This window comes from Phodopus roborovskii, unplaced genomic scaffold (assembly GCF_943737965.1).
Source record: "Phodopus roborovskii unplaced genomic scaffold, PHOROB, whole genome shotgun sequence".
In the NCBI taxonomy this organism is placed as follows: Eukaryota; Metazoa; Chordata; class Mammalia; order Rodentia; family Cricetidae; genus Phodopus; species Phodopus roborovskii.
The window spans coordinates 21,481,102-21,500,332 of NW_026126540.1; the positions used below are offsets into that span (position 1 = coordinate 21,481,102).

The window sequence follows — 19,231 nt, forward strand, 5'->3', positions numbered from 1 at the left end:
CGGCCCACAAGAGGCCACAGGGTGGCGCTAGAAGCCCTTGCGCCGCGGCGTTTGCGCCCGGCCTGGGTCTTCGAGGGCCGGGGAGCGCGGTTCGCAGCCCTGCTAGGTTGTTCCTTAAGGTCAGTCCCCGATCGCAGCCAGCAAGCTGGGGCACCAGGCCGAGTAGGGCCAAACAGAGCAGGACTGGCATCGATCGCCGTCCTGACAAGTGCATCGATTTCTGAGCGGAGAAATTAATAGATCTCTTAGCTCTTCGGACGTGGGAGTTGCCCGCGGGTAGAGCTGGGAACCATCGACCCTTGGTATTTGTGAACCTGAGAAGTCCCAGGATCCCCGTATTCAGGCCATCAAAGGGCAGATGTCACTTATTGGCCTTCCTGACTGCAAGTCTATTAAGCCTCACGCTCTTAGGGTGACCGAAGTGAGTTGGACCCAGCTATCCAGTGAAGGATAGATAGCCCTAATGGCAGGAAGCTTTCTCCTCCAGGCCCCAGCATAGACCTTCAAGTGCCTTCAAACGAGTACACAGAGTATACACAAAGTACACATAGACCCACCAAATACCCCTAGTTCTTAAAAGTAAGCAAACGAAGGAGGACTCTCACAGAGATGGCTCTTCTCATAGGGATATGAGCCAGAACCAAGGGACTTGGCAGGGACACACCCCGCGTCCAGGGGTTATGGTCAAAGTGGCCTCGGGAGGCTGGGAGGAGCTGCTATGGGCGAAGGTCTGAGATCTTCGGGTTCCACAATCGGAGTCCGCCGACCTGTCCAGGCTGCGGGAAGTTATCCCTTAGGGCGTCAAGACACCTGTTGGACTCCAGAACCTTGGCTCCTCAGACCAGGGTGCCCAATCTCTATCTCCAGGACTGCAGCGAGCAGAGGAAGAGCCAAAGATGGGAGGGAGCCGCCGCCAAGATTCGGGAGCTCAGTACTTGAGCCCCAACCCCTTCGGTATTTTGGCCTTATTTCCCCCAAACACATCTGCCCCCCCACCTCCCTCAGTTGTCAGGCAAAATATTTTTACTTGACTTTGTAGGAGGAGCGGAGAGAACCGAGAAGTCAGCACAAACCAATCGGTTTCTGGAAAGGGCGGGAGCTGGGCGAGGTCCCAGCGTTGCAGCCCCGGGAGCTGCGGCTGACAGAGGTTGGAAGTCTGTATGCCCGGGAGGTCCACGGAGTCTCGGGGTGGAGTCCTGAGCGCCTCCGGACCCCGCCGCTACCCGCGGGGCGCTCCTGGGGCTTTCGCTCCGCCTCCAGTCGGGACCGTCGAGCCCCTGGACCTTCATGTTCTGAATCCTGGGTCAATTTTTCCCTCTGGAGGCCTTTCTGAGGCGCTCCTGCTCCTCCTCCATCTCCCTCTGCTCTTGTCTCTGGCACAGGCTTTGTTTCCTCTCGTCCGAAATTCTTTTCTATCTCCCGCTGTCTCTACTTAAGATTTCCAATCCCTTTGTCGCTGTGCCCCACCCCCCACCCCGGAACCTGGGTCTACATCTCATGAGACCCTTTCTCCCTGGAGGATTCCTGGAGGACACTCAGGGCTGAGAGGATGGCAGTGCCTGCTCTAAGGCCCTGGAGAGTACACTTGCTTATGAGCCTGCTGTCCTTGGGATCTGGCCTGGACACACTAGAGGGTGAGTGCCCAGCAACGTCTTTCCAACCCCCATCTCCCGCCCCGAACTTAGTCTTTGTTTTGGTTTTTCGAAACAGTTATCTCTGTGTGGCCTTGGCTGTCCTAAAACTCACTCTGTAGATCAGGCTGGCCTTTAGAAATCCACCTGCATCTGCTGGGATTAAAGGCGGATGCCACTACCTCTGGCTTCTACTTAGTCTTTATTGGAATTTGAAGACTAGGATTAATTAGCCCTCAAAAGGACTTTTCACCGGGGGAGGGGGAGAGGGAGACAAGAAACAAAAACTGTTACATGAAGAGCTCCCCACCCCCAGCTCCCTAAGAGTTAAGGAGTTAGAAACAGAATGAACAGATGTTCTACAACCCATTGCTGTTTGTGAAACCATGATCCTAGCAAAGTCTAAATTTGAACCAAAATGAGACTGTGACAATTAGAGGTCTTTTCTAGGGTCACTGAATGATAAGGGACAGGCTGGGACCAACAGCTGAACACCAGGCATCATTAGACAGCTTGATCTGTTGTGCAGCTCAGGGACTGGAGAGACAGGTCCTGAGCTCTAGCACCCCAGGCTTTTTATCCATGCCCGACCCTGGGGTTCACCCACTGTGAGCAGAAGGGCCTAGAGGACTGTGTGACTCAGTGATGTCCCCTGATACCCATTTCCCACCAAAGGCATCAGGAAGTGTGAGGGAAGCCGTGCAGACCAAATTGCCCTCAGAGGATTGCCAATCTTCTGAGGCAAAGCAGCAAAGGAGAAAGATTAGGTGTACCCCTCCCTCATCTACTCTACCTTTGTCCTCCACACAGAGGTTGCTTGGGAACTCAGCACTCTGGAAGTATGAGGAGTCTCAGGATGCTCTTCTAAGTGGGGGCTTCCAAGATCAAGGCAGGGGCTCCCATTCTGCACAGATAATACAAATGGGCCAGGGAAGGTGCCCTCTGAGAGAGTCCAATCACAGAAGATTTGCAATGCATCCTGATCTGCCTGAGCACCCTACCCCTGCCACTCTGTGCCAGGACACCGCACAGCAGATGCCAGGCATGAGCACAGTTGTCAAAACAAAGCTTGCAAGCCCTGGGACGTGGTGTTTGGTCAAGGAGCACAGCTGTTGTTTCCCAGTGAAGCTTTACCTGGAGTCTGTCCTGAGGAAAGGCAGGGGTTAATCTGCAGAGGTCTTGGATTTGTTTTTCCAATGTCTCACATTAGGGGAGCTCTGGAGAGGCTTAGGCATGATGGGAAGTGGGCGCCTGAGGGAACCCCCCCACCTGCCTCAAAGAGCCTAATTGGCTTTCAAGGAGGGAACAGAAGTGTTTTTCCTTTTTTGTGTGTACATACCTGCCTTGCCTAGTGTGTGCACACGCATGCGGACATGTGCACATGCTCACATCCAACAGCTGGCAGGTCAAGTGAAGTGAAGGTACAGGGAGACAGGATTTCCTGTCCCCCAACCCATCCCTATCATCCTTGGCAAGCCCTGAGCCAGGGACAGGGTTGTCCTGTATAGGAGATTGTGGGGTGTGGTGCCAGTGTGATGCTTCAAGAGGCCCGGATGAAGAGAGAGAAAACATGACTGGATGTTACACTGAAGCATTCAGACTTGTGTCTGCTATGAAGACCTGCAAGCTCTCCTTAGGAGCAAGTAGGGACAAGCATCCGGCCCCTAGAGGGAAATCAGCCTGAAGGCAAATGGACTGGATCCAGATGTTCATGACCCATAGTCCCTGATACCCAGAGGTTCCAGTCCTGAACTGGATACCATGAGGTATGGAAACTTGACTTAGAACAGCCAGAACTTTGAAGAGAGGGAAGGATATGTAAGCAGCCATGTTGGACAGCACCACAGGCATTCCTGCTGAACTCAGGTTCATTTCTCCTGAAGGGGAAGCCGTGCAGGGCCAGAGAACTATGGAAAGGACACCAGACCCCAGGATTGCAGGCCAAAGACCTAAGGAACCTTTCTGGGTTTGAGGCTGGAGAGGTGACTGGGGATCAGCTTGACTACACCCCAGAATGTCATGATGGCTGAGGAAGTGATTGAGGACCATTGATAAGGAGGGATCATGGAATGTCCCTTCAAAAGTAAAAAAGATTGAGGTGTGGGGAGGGGGCTCCCTGAGCACAAGGATGGAAGCTCAGTGCTCAGCACTTACTCCCTGGGTATTCACGGCTCCTCAAGCACCTCAAGCATGGTGTGCATTCATTCTCTCACAGACATTCACTGAGCACCGGTCTTGCATCAGGTGCTATATGTGAACTAGGATATAGCAGTGAGTTAAACAAAAATCCTTGCCCTCGTAAGGCTTGCAGTAAGCAAAAGAAATAAGCAAATTCCATGTATGTTAGTTGAGTTACAGGGAAACCAGGTGTGGTACACAGACTCAGGAGAGAGAGGCAGAAAGACAGAGTTCCAGGCTACTGGAGCTACACAGTAAGATCCAGTCCCATGGACTGGGGATGTGGCTCAATGGTACTGTGTTGCCTAACAGGCCCTGACCACATGCAAAGAGCAGGGAGAGATTGGTGTGAGCAAGACAGTGGGGGAAGTCTCCACTGAGGTGATTTGAGGAGGTAAGGGAGCCATGTAAGGGAACATGTTCTATTTACAGGAATAAAAAGCACAAAGACCCTAAGCCAGGAGACTGAGTGGCTTGTTTGGGAGGTGGCAGCTCTTCATTAGAGCATAGCTTGGTACCCTCTGACCAGTGTGCTGCTCCGCCACCAGAGCTGCTGGGACAGGGTCTTGGTCTGCACTGTATTCTTTCACCTGTCCACGTGTGCCTACAGTGTGCCCCAGCCTGGATATCCGCTCCGAGGTGACAGAGCTCCGTAGACTGGAGAATTGCAGCGTGGTGGAGGGTCACCTGCAGATCCTTCTCATGTTTGCCGCCACTGGAGAGGACTTCCGAGGCCTCAGCTTCCCACGCCTTACCCAGGTCACAGACTACCTGCTGTTGTTCCGAGTCTATGGCCTGGAGAGCCTTCGAGATCTCTTCCCCAACCTTGCTGTGATCCGAGGGGCACGCCTCTTCCTGGGCTATGCCCTCATCATCTTTGAGATGCCCCACCTGCGGGACCTTGGGCTGCCATCGCTTGGGGCTGTGCTGCGTGGGGCTGTGCGGGTGGAAAAGAACCAGGAACTCTGCCACCTCTCCACCATCGACTGGGGCCTGTTGCAGCCTGTGCCTGGCGCCAACCACATTGTGGGGAACAAGCTGGGCGAGGAGTGTGCTGACGTGTGCCCTGGAGTGCTGGGTGCTGCTGGTGAGCCCTGTGCAAGAACCACCTTCAGCGGGCACACTGACTACAGGTGCTGGACCTCCAGCCACTGTCAGAGAGGTGGGCACTTGCACAGAACATGGCTGTAGCCACAGGGAGGCAGGGCTGTCCCACCTTTTGTCATTTTTTTTTTTTTTTTGAGCCAACATGTAATATAGCCCAGGCTAGCCTGAAACTTGACACATGGCTCAGGTTGGCCTTGAATACCTAATTCTTCTGTCTCCTAAATGCTGGGATTACAGGTATATGCCTGGCTTGCTGCCATTGTTTTTAAATTGTTACCCTTCCTATGGGACAAGTACCCTCCTTATCCCATTTTACAGGGAAGAAAACTGAAGCTCAGAGAAATTAAATAGTTGGCATGGCATAGGCAGGCATAGAGTAGGTAAGGAAGGGTAGGTGATGAGGGTAGACACAGTGGGCAGAAGTCAGCCCAAGAAACTGTCTTCTGGAGCAGCAGCCAAGGATGCAGCCAGGCAGCCTGGGTTGACCTCTGCTCACCAGCCAGGCTCACCCAGCATCTCTGCCTCTGCCTCTGCCTCCGCCCCCTCTGAGTGGTGATAGAGAGTGGGTAGGAGCCTGCACAGCATCAGAACAGGACCAGGGCCATAATATCAGTTCTGTGCTCCCAGGAAGAGTGCTCTTAGTTCATGTTCTCATAGGGTGAGCTGGTAACAGTGAAGATGAGAGATGAGATTGTTGAGAACAGAAAGGAGGGGGGAGGGATGGAAAGACGTGGGTAGGCAAGGGCAAGCATGTCACCTAGGAAGTATACTTATAAGGGCAGGAGGAATGCGGTGGAGAAAGTGGAGAGCTAAGTAGGACCTTCCAGAAGCCAGGAGCAGATGGGGTTTCCTAGCCCGGAGTCTTTCTCATACAGCTCAAGGTTTGTTCCTTCACCTCTAGCCTCCACTCCAAGCAGGTGAATAACCAGATCCCTGCTGTATCAGCAGTGGGCAGCCTCCCTGTTGGCTGTAAACACAGCTGCTACATGTCCTCTCAATTTGTGTACCATGTCAACAGGCCCTGGCTGGACCCACCTTGCCCTGGCCTAGCTGATCAGGAGTGGCCAACTGGTTCCCCCTGGTACCATACCAAGTCACCACAGGTCAGCCTAGGCAGGACAGCAGGCTGCAAAGCAGGCAACCCTGATGGACAAGGTCACTGCTCCATCCTGAGTTCTGAGACTCTCTTTTTTTTCTTTTTTTTCTGAGAGAGGGTCTCTCTGTGTAGTTTAGGCTAGACTGGCACTCACTTTATAGACTGTCTAGCCACCAGCTTCTGCCTCCCGAGTGGTGGGACTGCAATACAAGCCAGCTTGAGTTCTGATACCCTCAAGGTAATAGGGCACAGAGAGTCCCCATGCTTGCCTTCAAGCATCCACGATGCAAAGAAACAAAGTCAGGAAGGAGTGTAATCTGAATCAGAGAACCCTGGTGCTGAGAGGGTCACCTCAAGATGGGGTGGGCCAGGGTTGGAAAGGAAAGGGGTGTCATTGAGATGTTACCAAGGGGTGAGTAAGATCTCATAGCACTCTGCCCACAGTGTGTCCCTGCCCCCATGGGCTGGCCTGCACAGCACTCGGTGAGTGCTGCCACAGTGAATGTCTGGGGGGCTGCAGCCAGCCCGAAGACCCTCGTGCCTGTGTAGCTTGCCGCCACCTCTACTTCCAAGGAGCCTGCCTCCGAGCCTGCCCTCCGGGCACCTACCAGTATGAGTCCTGGCGCTGTGTCACGGCTGAGGTCTGTGCTCATCTTCGTGAGGTGCCTGGCCGCACCGCTGCCTTTGGCATCTACCAGGGCAGCTGCCTGGCTCAATGCCCTCCAGGCTTCAGCCGGAATGGCAGCAGGTGAGGGGAAGACCCTGGGGCTGTCGGGAGGCCTGCGCAGTTCCATTGACCCAAGGCTTAGGCTATCTGCTTGTCCTGCCAGCATTTTTTGCCACAAGTGTGAGGGACTGTGCCCTAAGGAGTGCAAAGTCGGCACAAAGACCATCGACTCTGTCCAAGCCACACAGGACCTGGCGGGCTGCACCCATGTGGAGGGGAGCCTCATCCTCAACCTTCGCCAAGGCTGTCAGTACTCTTCTTGGTCACACCCTCCCTCCTAATGCTAGGCCCACGCCACGCCACGCCACGTATGGCTTCCCCTCATCCAGGGTCCTATCCCTTTGTCCCTCCAGCTCCCTGCCCTGTGTGCCCATCACCTTCCCTGACCCTGCTCCAGTCCTATCTTCCTCATCCCCAGACAACCTGGAGCCAGAGCTTCAACGCAACCTGGGGCTGGTGGAGACCATCACAGGCTTCCTTAAAATCAAGCACTCTTTTGCACTCGTGTCCCTGGGCTTTTTCAAGAACCTCAAACTAATCCGGGGAGATTCCATGGTGGATGGGTAAGGGGTCAGAAATCAGGCTGACCAACAACCCCCTTTCCCTCAGCATTCTTGGAACAATGGTGACGAGAATGGGTTCTGAAACCGGCTTGCTAGTTACTAGTTGTGTGCGTTTGGGGAGGTTAGCTGACTTCTCTGGTCCTCGGGTTTTCCATCTGTAAAACAAAGCTCTAGGATTGTGACTGCTACTTGTGAGTGAAGTACTCTAAACAGTAACTAGAACACAGTTCATGAAACACTAGTTTTATGCTGTTCCCTGACAATGGGCCGTGTGAACCTGACTGGGTGTGAAACCATTCTTACCACCCAGCAACCACACCCTGCTCACAAAGTGAGCCAGCATTTTTCAAAATAAAAATTGCCATCAGCCAAGTGGTTCCCTGTGGCTTCTTCTGTCTCCTGGCATTTTATTATGTCCCCCTAGGGGTGCCCATAGTCAAGCTGACCAGGCATAGCTCTATGTCCCCACAGTCAATGCTTTTAAAGTGAGATGAAGGATGGAGGAGACACACAAACTGCTGACCCAGCTTCACTGGCAAGGTTGGCAGAGGGAGAGTGGGCGGATTTCAGGACATCAAGGACAGACTGCAGATTATACCTGGGTCCAGTGCAGCTTCTGCAGGAGAACCCAGGAGCCAAGCCCTCTCCTGCCCCAGCCCCTGCCACATTGCAGAGCATGGCACTCACTCTTTTCTAGGAACTACACTCTCTACGTGTTGGACAACCAGAACCTGCAGCAGTTGGGGTCCTGGGTGGCCGCGGGGCTCACCATTCCTGTGGGCAAAATGTACTTCGCCTTCAATCCACGCCTCTGCTTGGAGCACATATACCTGCTGGAGGAGGTGACTGGGACCAGAGGACGGCAGAGCAAAGCTGAGATCAATCCCCGCACCAATGGAGATCGTGCTGCCTGTAAGGCCCCGCCCATCCCCAAGAGTGGGGTCACTCAAGGGGGTGAGCAGTCGTGGGGTCAGTGTCAGCATGAGCCTGTGGCTCATTTGAAAAGCCGATGCCTTCCTTTTATCCCACCCAGGCCAGACTCGCACTCTGCGCTTTGTGTTCAACTTGACTGAGGCCGACCGCATCCTGCTGCGCTGGGAGCGCTATGAGCCACTGGAGGCCCGGGACCTGCTCAGTTTCATCGTCTATTACAAGGAGTCGTGAGTAGAGAGTGGTGGCAGATGGAGGGCCCTGATTTGTTTGTTTGTCTTTATTTATTTATTTTTCCTTTGAAACAGGGTCTCACTACGTAAACTAGCTTCCAACTCTCAAAGATTCTCCTGCCTAGATCCCAGCCTCAAAGAATGCTGGGATTCCAGGCATGCGTGCTACCCAGAGCCCAGCTGGGTTGTGGAGAACTTGATAGCTAGACCCCAAGTCACATCCAGCCCGAATCTTGTCTCAGCTTCTTTGCCCCTTCATGCCTCAGTTTCCCTCATCAAGTGAAATGAAGAGAACAGCAGGATTTCTGAGAGCCCAGGAGATCGTTCTGCTAGGAACGCTTGGCTAATTAAGCTTCAATTCACTGTGCTAACGTTGTCTGCTGACCGCATGCTCTTGCCCCGGCAGCGGTTTGGGAAATACCCACTCATCTGGCCACTTTTTTTTTTTACCAACATTTCATCCAAGTTCAAGGAAGGAGTAGAGCAGAGACCTTTCCCCCTCCCCTCTTCCCTTTCCCCTTCTCCTCTCCCCCCTCCCCTTCCCCCCTTTACCCTTCCGCCTCCCCCTTCCTCCCTTCCTTGTTTTCTCTCCCCCCTACCATAAGACAGTGTCTCAGGATGTAGCCCTGGTTGTCCCAGAACTTTCTTTAGACCAGGCAGTCCTCAAACTGCCCCTGCCTCCAAGTGTTGGGATTAACAACCCACCCAGCCCTTTCTTATATATCCTGGCCAGTCTCAGACTCTTTGAACTTATCCTCCTGCTTTTGACCCCCAAGTGCTAGGATCCGGGAAGCACACACTATACCCTGCTTATGTGGTGCCTAGAATCAAACTCAGGGCCTTGTGCCACACTCCACAAGGAGGACTTCTCCAAAAACAAGTCTAAGAGCCAACCACATGTGTCCCAGCCAAGCCTTTAGCATAATACTATCGACAGCATGAAGGAGGCTAAGACAATAGAATCCTAAAACCAAGGCCTGTGTAGTCTACCCAGTAAGATCCTGTCTCAAAGCGAAACTAGAAGGACTGGATGTGGAGCTCAGTGGTGGGTTGCCTGCCTAGCATGAGAGGCCCTGGTTCCATCCCCAGAACCAGGGCAAGAGTGAGAGCAAGCTCTAGAGATTCTCTAAGGAGAGAGAAATGGATTGGTGGTCAGCAGTGGGGAGTAAGAGTGCTTTCCTTGGGAGACAGGGTCTGCAGCACCCGAGATGGAGGTGCTTCCTGCACATTAGACCTGAGAGGTTGCATTGCAGCACGTGCTCAGGCATGTAGGGAGCCCACAGAAGCAGGGCGCTCAACTGGCCCAGGCTCTCCTAGGTCCCAGTGGCACGAGAATGTCTAATATGGGGAAGTGAAGTGTGCATCAAGTACTGATTCCTGGGCTTCACCCTGACTGTCTGAGTTGGTTAAAGTCAGGCAAGGCCTATGAACCTGCATTATTTCTTCTCCTCCTCCTCCTTCTCCTTCCGTATTTATTTATACAGTGCTCTGTCCACATGTATGCCTACATGCCAGAAGAGTGCACCAGATATCATAGATGAATGTGAACTACCATGTGGGTGTTGGGAATTGAACTCAAGACCTCTGGAAGAGCCTGAACCTACATTTCTAACAAGCTTCTAACTGATGTTGAGGCTGATGGCTCATGGGAGTTACTGACATGGTCAGCAGTGTGAATGCCTCTCCATTTATGATCATGCAGTTCACAACCTACACAACTATACACAGCTGCCTCTGGGTGCTAAGAAAGACTCTTAGGGTTCTTGAGGAAGCTGTCCCCCATCTTCCCCCTCCCACTGCCACAAACACACACACACAGCATCACTGCTTTACAGTATGACTGTTGTGTGCTCCCTCAGGAGCAGGCTCTGAGAATTCAGGTCCATTTCTGGTTTTGACCCAGACCTACTCAGTGTGTCATATCTCATGAGGCACTCACCCTCACAGTACCCACTCTGTAACCCCATACCAGCTCCTGGACCATCCTGCTTGAGTTTCAGCAAGAACAGGCACTTTGAGCTGGGCATCAGGCCTCTCCACATCTCACTCTACCTACCTCGCATCTGTCCATGGAGCAAGGTGTGGCTTGATGGATAAGGTGGTTTTTGCTGCACAAGCAGGAGGGACTTGAGTTCCCTCCCCAGAGCCCACATAAAGCCAAGTATGTCAGTGTGCATTGTTACACCAGCAGTGGAGGGCAAAATGAGCCTGGGGGCTCACTGGCCAAGCAGCTTAGCAGAAAGAAAAAACCCCAGGTTCAGAGAGAGACCCTATCTCGAAATATACAATAGAGAGTGACTGAGGAAGACATTTCAGCATCAACTTCTGGTCTCCACACACCTACACCAATGCATCCCCATTACACCATAGACACCATTACACATATGTGCGTGCACACACACACATGAGCCAGTTGGAGCATTCCTACATAGATGCCATCTCTCTCTCTCCCTCCCTCTCTCTCTCTCTCTCTCTCTCACACACACACACACACACCTGTACCAGTGAAGGCATCCCTAATGGGAGATGTCATTCTGTAAATATGTTTCTCTTATTGGTTAATGAATAAAGCACTGTTGGCCAATAGGAAAGCAAGATAGATGGGACTAAGAGAGGTGGAGGATTCTGGGAAACATAGGAGTCACAATGTGATCTCAGGAGGAGAGGATGAGAGTCTGGAGTTGTTGGTAAGATAAGACCATGTAGAAATACATGTATTAGTAATTATGGGTTAATAATGAAAACAGCTAGCCAATAAGAAACTCTAGCCATTGGCCAACAGCTTTATAACTGATAGAATCTCTGTGTGTTATTTTGGGACTGATGCAGCTCTGGGACCAGGCTGGCAGGAAAGTGCTCGTAACACATCCCAACATTCTCTCTCTCTCTCTCTCTCTCTCTCTCTCTCTCTCTCTCTCTCTCTCAAACACACACACACACACACACACACACACACACACTTTTTGTACCTGGCCCACCATAATTCCACCCCTCTGTCTCCCATCAAAGAAACAGATATCATGAGCATGAATGCGACCCAAAACCTGCTGGTGTCATTATTTTCTTTGATCAGAAGCCAGCCCTTCTTATATCCCTACAGCCTCTGGTATCTTTCTAAGGTCTCCTCTGGTCTAGCCCCCAAAGTCTGCTTCAATTATTCCCTTAAGGCGGTGGACATTAGCTTTGAAGATCTGCTTTTTAAGATGTAAGAGCTAGCCTGGTGTGGTGACACACACCTTTAATCCCAGCACTCAAGAGTCAGAGACAGATGAATCTCTATGAGTTGGAAGCTAGCCTGGTCTACATAGGGAGTTCTAAGTATGAAAGCTAGGAACCCACCTCTAGAATGGCATTTCTAGAAATACAAACACATGCAGAGCTGTGCCTATAGTCTGGGAGGTTCATAGACTTAAAAAGTCCATTCAGACATCTCGGCTAAGACAGTCTGCTCATTGGGAGTGGTGGTGCAGGCCTATAATCACAGCAAACACTCAGGAGGCCAAAGTAGAAGGAGGACAGGTTCAAGACTAGACTGGGCTACTTGGAAATACAGTCTAAAACAGAACAAACAAAACAAAAGCAGATTGTTCTGCCCTCAGCAAGAATTCTCTCCTGGCCCTAGTTCCCTGTAACCTCACTAGAGATACCCATCCCACTTTCTAAGTGGTTTTTTTTGTTCTGTTGGTTGGTTGGTTGGTTTGGTTTCTTGAGACAGGGTTTCTTTGTATAACAGCCTTGGCTGTCCTGGAACTCACTCAGTAGACCACCATGGCCTTGAAATCACAGAGATCTGCCTGCCTCTGCCTCCCAAGAGCTAGGATTAAAGGTATGCACCATCACTGCCTGGCTTAGGTTTTGTTTTAATATAGTTCAAACTTTTTTTTTTTTTTTGCTATTCTCATTAGCTCAATAATGCCTCCTAAGGATGAGGGATATTTTCATTACAATTTGTGATGTGTGGAAAGATTATAAGCCCTCCAGGGTGGGTGAATTAGCAGGGATTATATCTGTGCTCACATGCACAGAGGGGAAATGGCTATAACAGTCCTGCATGGGGGGGGGGGGAATGCTAGAGCTCAAAGATGGGCCTGAGTCATCCCCCAGCACTGGGGATGGGGTATTCAGCCCATTCCAGAATGCCACAGAACACGTGGGTCCAGATGCATGTGGAACCCAGAGCTGGAACCTGTTGGATGTGGAACTACCCCTCAGCCGTACCCAGGAGCCAGGGGTGACCCTAGCCCCCCTTAAGCCCTGGACACAGTATGCTGTGTTTGTGCGGGCCATCACACTGACCACTGCTGAGGACAGCCCCCATCAAGGAGCCCAAAGCCCCATTGTCTACCTTCGAACACTGCCTGCAGGTGAGCTGAGGACTCCAGAATGAGAAGCCTGAACCCTAGTAAAGCAGACAGAGGCACACAGGTGCCAGACACCCTAGAGGACAAGAGGTCGGATTCTTCAGCATTACAAAGGAGGGGGCATTTTCTGAGCCTTGGGAGAGCTTGGGGTTGAGTTTGTGTTAGGGGAGTTAACTCTAAATCCCTAATCCTGTGCTTCTGGTAACAATATTGCCTCCCCAGGGATGGGGCCAAAGCTCAGATGGGAGAGTGCTTGCTCCCATGAATGAAGCCCTCAGTTTCATCCATCCTTTCTTCTGAAACAGAGAAAGGATAGAATGATTTCTAGGGAAGGAGGGCTGAAAGTCACAGATCCCACTGGAAAGGAAGGGTTGATCCAGAGTGAGAGGCTCATCATCACACAGTGTTTGGAAAGGGCCAAACCCCAGAGCATCACCCTCTTCACAATCACAGCACCCACGGTACCCCAAGATGTCATCTCCATGTCCAACTCCTCTTCACACCTTCTGGTGCGCTGGAAGCCGCCGGTCCAGCGCAATGGAAACATCACCTACTACCTGGTGCTGTGGCAGCGACTAGCAGAGGACGGCGACCTCTACATCAATGACTACTGCCACCGCGGTTCGCTGAGGGTACCTAAGGCCCGGGGTACTCAGTAGTGGCGGGTGGACCACTGTCCTGACTTCTCTCTTCTGCACCTTGGCCACAGGTCTGCGGCTGCCCTCTAGTAGCCACGACGCACGCTTCGACCGTGAAGACCCGGCGCTGGAGGCTGAACCTGAGCAAGGCTGCTGTCCTTGCCAACCCTCACCTCCTGGTCAGGCCCTGCCTGCACTGGAGACACAAGAGGTCACGTTCCAGAAAAAGTTTGAGAACTTCCTACACCATGCCATCACCATCCCCAAGTGCGACCTGGTTTGGAGGGCCTGATGGGCGGTACTTGGAGAGGGTGGGACTTTGTGGGAGGGGCCTGTTATGGTGTGGGCCTCGCTGTGGGTGGATTTGGATTGGGGCGCAGCCACAGGGTGTACAGGAGCTGAGAGGGTCCCCTGGCTTCCCCAGATCCCCATGGAAAGTGACATCCATCAACAAGAGCCCCCAAAGGTGAGCTGGGACGGGAGTGGGGCAGCAGGAGGGGCTCTGGGAACAGGCCTTATATCTCTGACCCATCCCATTTCCAGGGACTCTCAAAGGCAGCGCCGGGAAGCTGGGCCTCTCAGACAAGACAACAGCAGTTCGGATTTTGAGATTCAAGAGGACAAGGTTCCCCGGGAGCGAGCAGTGCTGAGCGGCTTGCGGCACTTCACAGAATACAGGATTGACATCCATGCCTGCAACCACGCGGCACACACTGTGGGCTGCAGTGCCGCCACCTTCGTCTTTGCGCGCACCATGCCACATAGTAGGTGCCCCCTCACACCTTGTACCTCTACTTTTGACTCCAAGAACATCGCAGTCAGTGCTCTATAACCAGCAGATTTGCCCTCCCACTAATCTCAGAGCCTCGCTCTGTTCACCCTTCCCGGTTCCCATGATTGTGGAACTTCTCCAAACTTCCCAGTTTGGCCCAGTTTAGCCTGGGCTTGAACGTGAACAAGAGGAACTGCTTGTGGCCTATTTGCCAGATGCCCCCTCCTGCAGGAGAGGCCGATGGCATCCCCGGGAAGGTGGCCTGGAAGGCAGCTGGCAGGAGCAGTGTTATCTTGCATTGGCTTGAGCCACCTGACCCCAATGGGCTCATCCTCAAGTATGAAATCAAGTACCGCCGCCTGGGAGAGGTATGTACCAGGTACCTATCCTGGTCTTGGTCTGCACCTGCACCCTCTTCCCAGCCTGCTGTCTGTACTGCCTGCAGGAGGCCACAGTGCTTTGTGTGTCCCGCCTTCGATATGCCAAAGTTGGTGGGGTCCAGCTGGCTCTGCTGCCCCCTGGAAACTACTCTGCTAGAGTTCGGGCCACCTCACTGGCTGGCAATGGCTCCTGGACAGACGGTGTTGCCTTCTACATCACTGGTCCAGGTAAGACAGACTTGCTTCCCAATGTGCCCGACTGGTCTCTGCCTACCGTCAGCCCTGCCCATCACCTGCCAGAGAAGCAGCTTCCACCCTGACCAATCCATCCTTCCCCACTCTCCACCACCAGAGGAAGAGGATGCTGGGGGACTGCGCATCCTCCTCACTGTCACCCCTGCGGGGTTCATGCTGCTCATCATGCTTGCCGCACTTGGGTTCTTCTACAGCAAGAAGAGGTGATGATGACAAGACCCACATATTTACACCCACTTCTCCCCTTTCGCCATCTCACAGGGGCAGCACAGTCATGGGGTAATAATTTAGCCAACAGAGAGGATTTCCTTAAAGACAGTAACTTTCTCTGGAAGGCATAGAGGAAATGTACCTCTTAGCTAGGGCAACAATTCATCTTTGTTAGCCTGAAAATGTTCTGTATCCTGAGAGCGCCCTTAGTGTGGGCATATGGGCACTACTGGTCATCATACTCTTAGCTCAAGCTGAGGAAAAAACAAAGTTGGTTCTGCTGTGATTCGAGGAAGACAGAAACCCTAGGATGTGCCTGTACAGATGCCACCAAGTCCCTCTGGGGCTGAGCACAAGAGGACCCACTGAGAGAGGACTCTCCCCACTCCCCAGAGGTCACCCTAACCAGAGCAAGTGTGGTCCCCACAGTCCTGGTATGTTCACTTTCCTCCTTAATCTATTGCCTCCCATTGCAGAAGCAGCACACTGTACACGTCTGTGAACCCAGAGTATTTCAATGCCTCCCACAGTAAGTCCAGGGCCCTGGGGTTTCGTGACAAAGGGCACACAAGCAGGAGAGCAGAGTTCCAGGGTCCTTCTTGGAGAAAATGGCTTTGAGAACAGAGCACTTCAGGAGAGAAGTCAATGTGCTTCCAGAGCAGTATTTCTAAAGGACACCTGAAATGACTTTGTAGCTTTGGTGGTCTGGGTTGATGGCTTGGAAGATGGCTCAGTGGGTAAAAGTGCTTGCTTTGCAAGTATGAGTATCCATTTGTACTCAGCACCCACATAAAGCTTGGCATCACCGTGCATGCCTGTAACCCCAGCAGCATTGATTGTAGAGACAGGCAAGGATAGCCCAGAATATATTGTCCCCAACCTCCTCCCCAGCCTAGTCAAAGCATGGAGCTCCCAGTTCCATGGGAGACCCTGTATCAACACAATAACTCAGTGGGCACAACTGTACACCCATGCACATCACACACACACACACACACACACACACACACCATGCACACACACAAAAAGAACAACTGCCCTAACCTGAAGATAACAGTTCACTGTTTTCTCTCCCGAGGAAGCCATCATAAAACTGACACCGATGCCTTTGATCTGCCTTGATGCAATCTGTAGTTACCTGAATGTTGAAGCATGTGTGAGCCTTAGAAAAGTAGTTCTTTTTTCACATTAAAGTTGGATAATAGCTTTAAGAAAAACAGAAGAGTCGAGGCAGGTGAAGGCATTATAGAGAGAGGCACTGTTGCCTCCTGACAAATATCTCCTCTTAGTGTATGTCCCTGATGAGTGGGAGGTGCCTCGGGAACAGATATCCATCATCAGGGAGCTGGGCCAAGGCTCTTTTGGGATGGTCTATGAGGGACTGGCACGAGGACTTGAGGCTGGAGAGGAGTCTACACCTGTAGCCCTGAAGACAGTTAATGAGCTAGCCAGTGCACGGGAACGAATTGAATTCCTCAAGGAAGCTTCTGTCATGAAGGCATTCAAGTGTCACCATGTGGTAAGGTCATAACTAGGGTAAAGGTTATTTGTAGGAGGGAAGGGGTCTGAAATGAGGCCATGGTATTATCAAGGCCAGTGTTGGGACTGTAGTTAAAATTCTAATAGCAACAGAGTCATGTCTTGAGCTGAGATCAGTCAAGGCGGGGGTATGGTATTGGGTGTCCTGAGAGTTATTAAGGGTCTTGATTGGAATAGAGATCAGAGCTGGGCTGAGTTCATGATTGTGATGATAATCAGGTGTGATCAGGGTTAAGAGTTAAGGGCGGGGTAACTGTTAGGTCAGGATTAAGGTTGCAGTGGTGGCCTGGGTGAGGTTAGGGTAGGCATCTGAGTCAAGCTGTAATCATAGAAGGTCAGGTTTTGGCCACCTGCATTCAAGAGAGATCTACCACAAAGATCTTTGTCATCCTAGGTTCGTCTTCTGGGTGTGGTGTCTCAGGGCCAGCCGACTTTGGTTATCATGGAGTTAATGACCCGTGGGGACCTCAAGAGCCACCTCCGATCTCTGAGACCTGAGGCAGAGGTTAAAACAAGGGAGATCCTGAGCCATTTAAGCTGGAGAATTGAGAAGCTGGGCATAGTGTGGGTGAGGGGCAATCCGTCACAGCCCTTCTCTTGCCTGTAGAACAACCCTGGCCTCCCACAGCCAGCACTCAGTGACATGATACAGATGGCTGGTGAGATTGCAGATGGCATGGCCTACCTTGCTGCCAACAAGTTTGTGCACCGGGACCTGGCAGCCCGCAACTGCATGGTGTCCCAGGATTTCACCGTCAAAATTGGTGGTACAGTGGGTACCAGGTGGATGAGGGAAGCCTGAAGGTAGAAGAATCTCCCCCTAAGTTAGCCCTAGGAGACCAGGCCTGGCTCACAGGCTTGACAGGCAAGTCCCCCAGTTCCCAATCTCAGTCTCCATGCCCAAGAGCAGAGATGACCTCCGGGATCCTTGAGTTCACACATCCCAGGATGCTTAGAGACTGGGGGCAGAGGTTTGGGGGACTGTCTTCCAGGAGAACTGGTGCTGACTGCCATGCCCCTAAACTCTTACCTCCCAGACTTTGGGATGACTCGGGATGTGTACGAGACAGACTACTACCGCAAAGGTGGAAAGGGACTACTGCCCGTGCGTTGGATGGCCCCTGAGTCCCTCAAAGATGGAATATTCACCACTCACTCAGATGTCTGGTAGGGCCTGGCAGGAGCACAGGGCTCCAGGGGTGTGCAGGTGGCATCTGGGCTGGATTCAGGCAGTCCTTCATGTTCTCCAGGTCCTTCGGGGTGGTGCTCTGGGAGATTGTGACCTTGGCTGAACAGCCATACCAGGGTCTATCAAATGAGCAGGTGCTCAAATTCGTCATGGATGGTGGAGCACTCGAGGAACTGGAGGACTGTCCACTTCAGCTGTAAGTCCTCCCTGCTGCCCTTCCCTTCCTCTCTGCTCTGTGCTCACCACCCTTGCCTCTGACCCAAGTCCTCCAAAGCGTCTAAGTCACGGACTCTCAGTTCTTTTGTTTGTTTGCCTTGGTTCTTGTATTTTTGGAATGCCAGGCTGGCCTCAAACTCACAGACATCTCCTGCCTCTGTGTTTTGGATTAAAGGTGTGCCGCCGCCACCAGGCTACTCCAGTCCTTCGCTCACCTACGTTCCCCACTTATTCCCCTCTGCTCCCTTCCTTCCACCAATTGATACTCCTCGTGTGGGAGGCAGGGGTGCGTCTGGGCTCCCTCTCACCCCACCTCACCCTCACCAGACAGGAGCTGATGAGACTCTGCTGGCAGCATAGTCCACGCCTGCGTCCGACTTTCGTCCACATCCTGAATCGCATACAGGATGAGCTTCAGCCCTCTTTTCGACTCTGTTCCTTCTACTACAGCCCAGAGTGCCAGCGGGGACAGGCCTCCTTGCTGTCTACTGAGACAGAGCCTGATGCCCCCCCAACCTCAAATGGAGCTTCAGACTACAGGTCCCCAAATGGGGACACAGGACACTGAAGGTCACCCATCCCCCGCCTGACCAGCCTCCCATCAGCAGAGAAGGCAGAACCCCGATGGCCACGTCCACCTCTCATCCTAAGTGTCCCTCAGACAGGTTAGAATTAGCCTGGCAGAGAACCAGAGAGGGGGATATCTGAACAGACCCACAGAGTTACTGTGGGAAAGCAGAAGGGACTCAGATCATAGGGCAGGAGTGTCCCACCCTCAGACTAAGGAAGCTAGCCCACTGGAGGCAGGATCCAGAGACACGCCCCCTCCATCTGTGGGTCAGCAACAGTTTGAAAGCAAATGTGTGGCCAGAGGCAGGCCTGGAGATCTCTACTCACTTTGGGGCCTGGAGACAAGCATCCATATCACTGCCCCTTCTTTCCCTGTTTATCTCCTCCCTCTGCCCCACATACCAGAACAAAGCAGGAACTCTAGGACCCTGAGCAAGTAGATTCCCACTGGCTCTCAATTCTCTCCTGCTCTGCCCAGGGAGCCCAAGCTTGGTGCTCCTCCCTCTTTTGCCTCAAGGACATCCCTTGGTGCAAATCTCCCTCTCTCCAGTTGTTTCCTGGATTGCTAGCCCTGGACACTGAGGCTGTGAGAGCCTCGCCTTCCTCTCTCCCATCTCCCAGCCCAGCCCCTCCAGG

At 52.5% G+C, this 19,231-nt stretch overlaps 1 protein-coding gene across 1 annotated transcript; it reads left to right on the plus strand.

The window, feature by feature from the left end:
* Window positions 1-1,514: 1,514 nt before the first annotated feature.
* Window positions 1,515-18,649, plus strand: Insrr (insulin receptor related receptor). The gene is made up of 22 exons (XM_051198868.1): window positions 1,515-1,634; window positions 4,420-4,971; window positions 6,457-6,760; window positions 6,843-6,985; window positions 7,158-7,302; window positions 8,000-8,214; window positions 8,336-8,462; window positions 12,591-12,829; window positions 13,280-13,447; window positions 13,536-13,731; window positions 13,889-13,930; window positions 14,008-14,228; window positions 14,468-14,604; window positions 14,682-14,844; window positions 14,969-15,074; window positions 15,558-15,610; window positions 16,371-16,600; window positions 17,015-17,125; window positions 17,228-17,387; window positions 17,658-17,787; window positions 17,871-18,005; window positions 18,353-18,649. Exons 1-22 carry the CDS (start codon window positions 1,550-1,552, stop codon window positions 18,591-18,593), a joined length of 3,903 nt encoding a protein of 1,300 aa, XP_051054825.1. The 5' UTR covers window positions 1,515-1,549; the 3' UTR covers window positions 18,594-18,649.
* The last annotated feature ends 582 nt before the right edge of the window (window positions 18,650-19,231 follow it).

Coding starts and splice junctions, on each gene's coding strand:
- Insrr (XM_051198868.1), top strand. CDS start 1,550: ATGGCAGTGCCTGCTCTAAGGCCCTGGAGAGTACACTTGCTTATGAGC. Junction 8,463..12,590: donor ATCGTCTATTACAAGGAGTC/GTGAGTAGAGAG, acceptor TGGGGTATTCAG/CCCATTCCAGAATGCCACAG. Junction 14,229..14,467: donor TGCGCGCACCATGCCACATA/GTAGGTGCCCCC, acceptor CCCCTCCTGCAG/GAGAGGCCGATGGCATCCCC.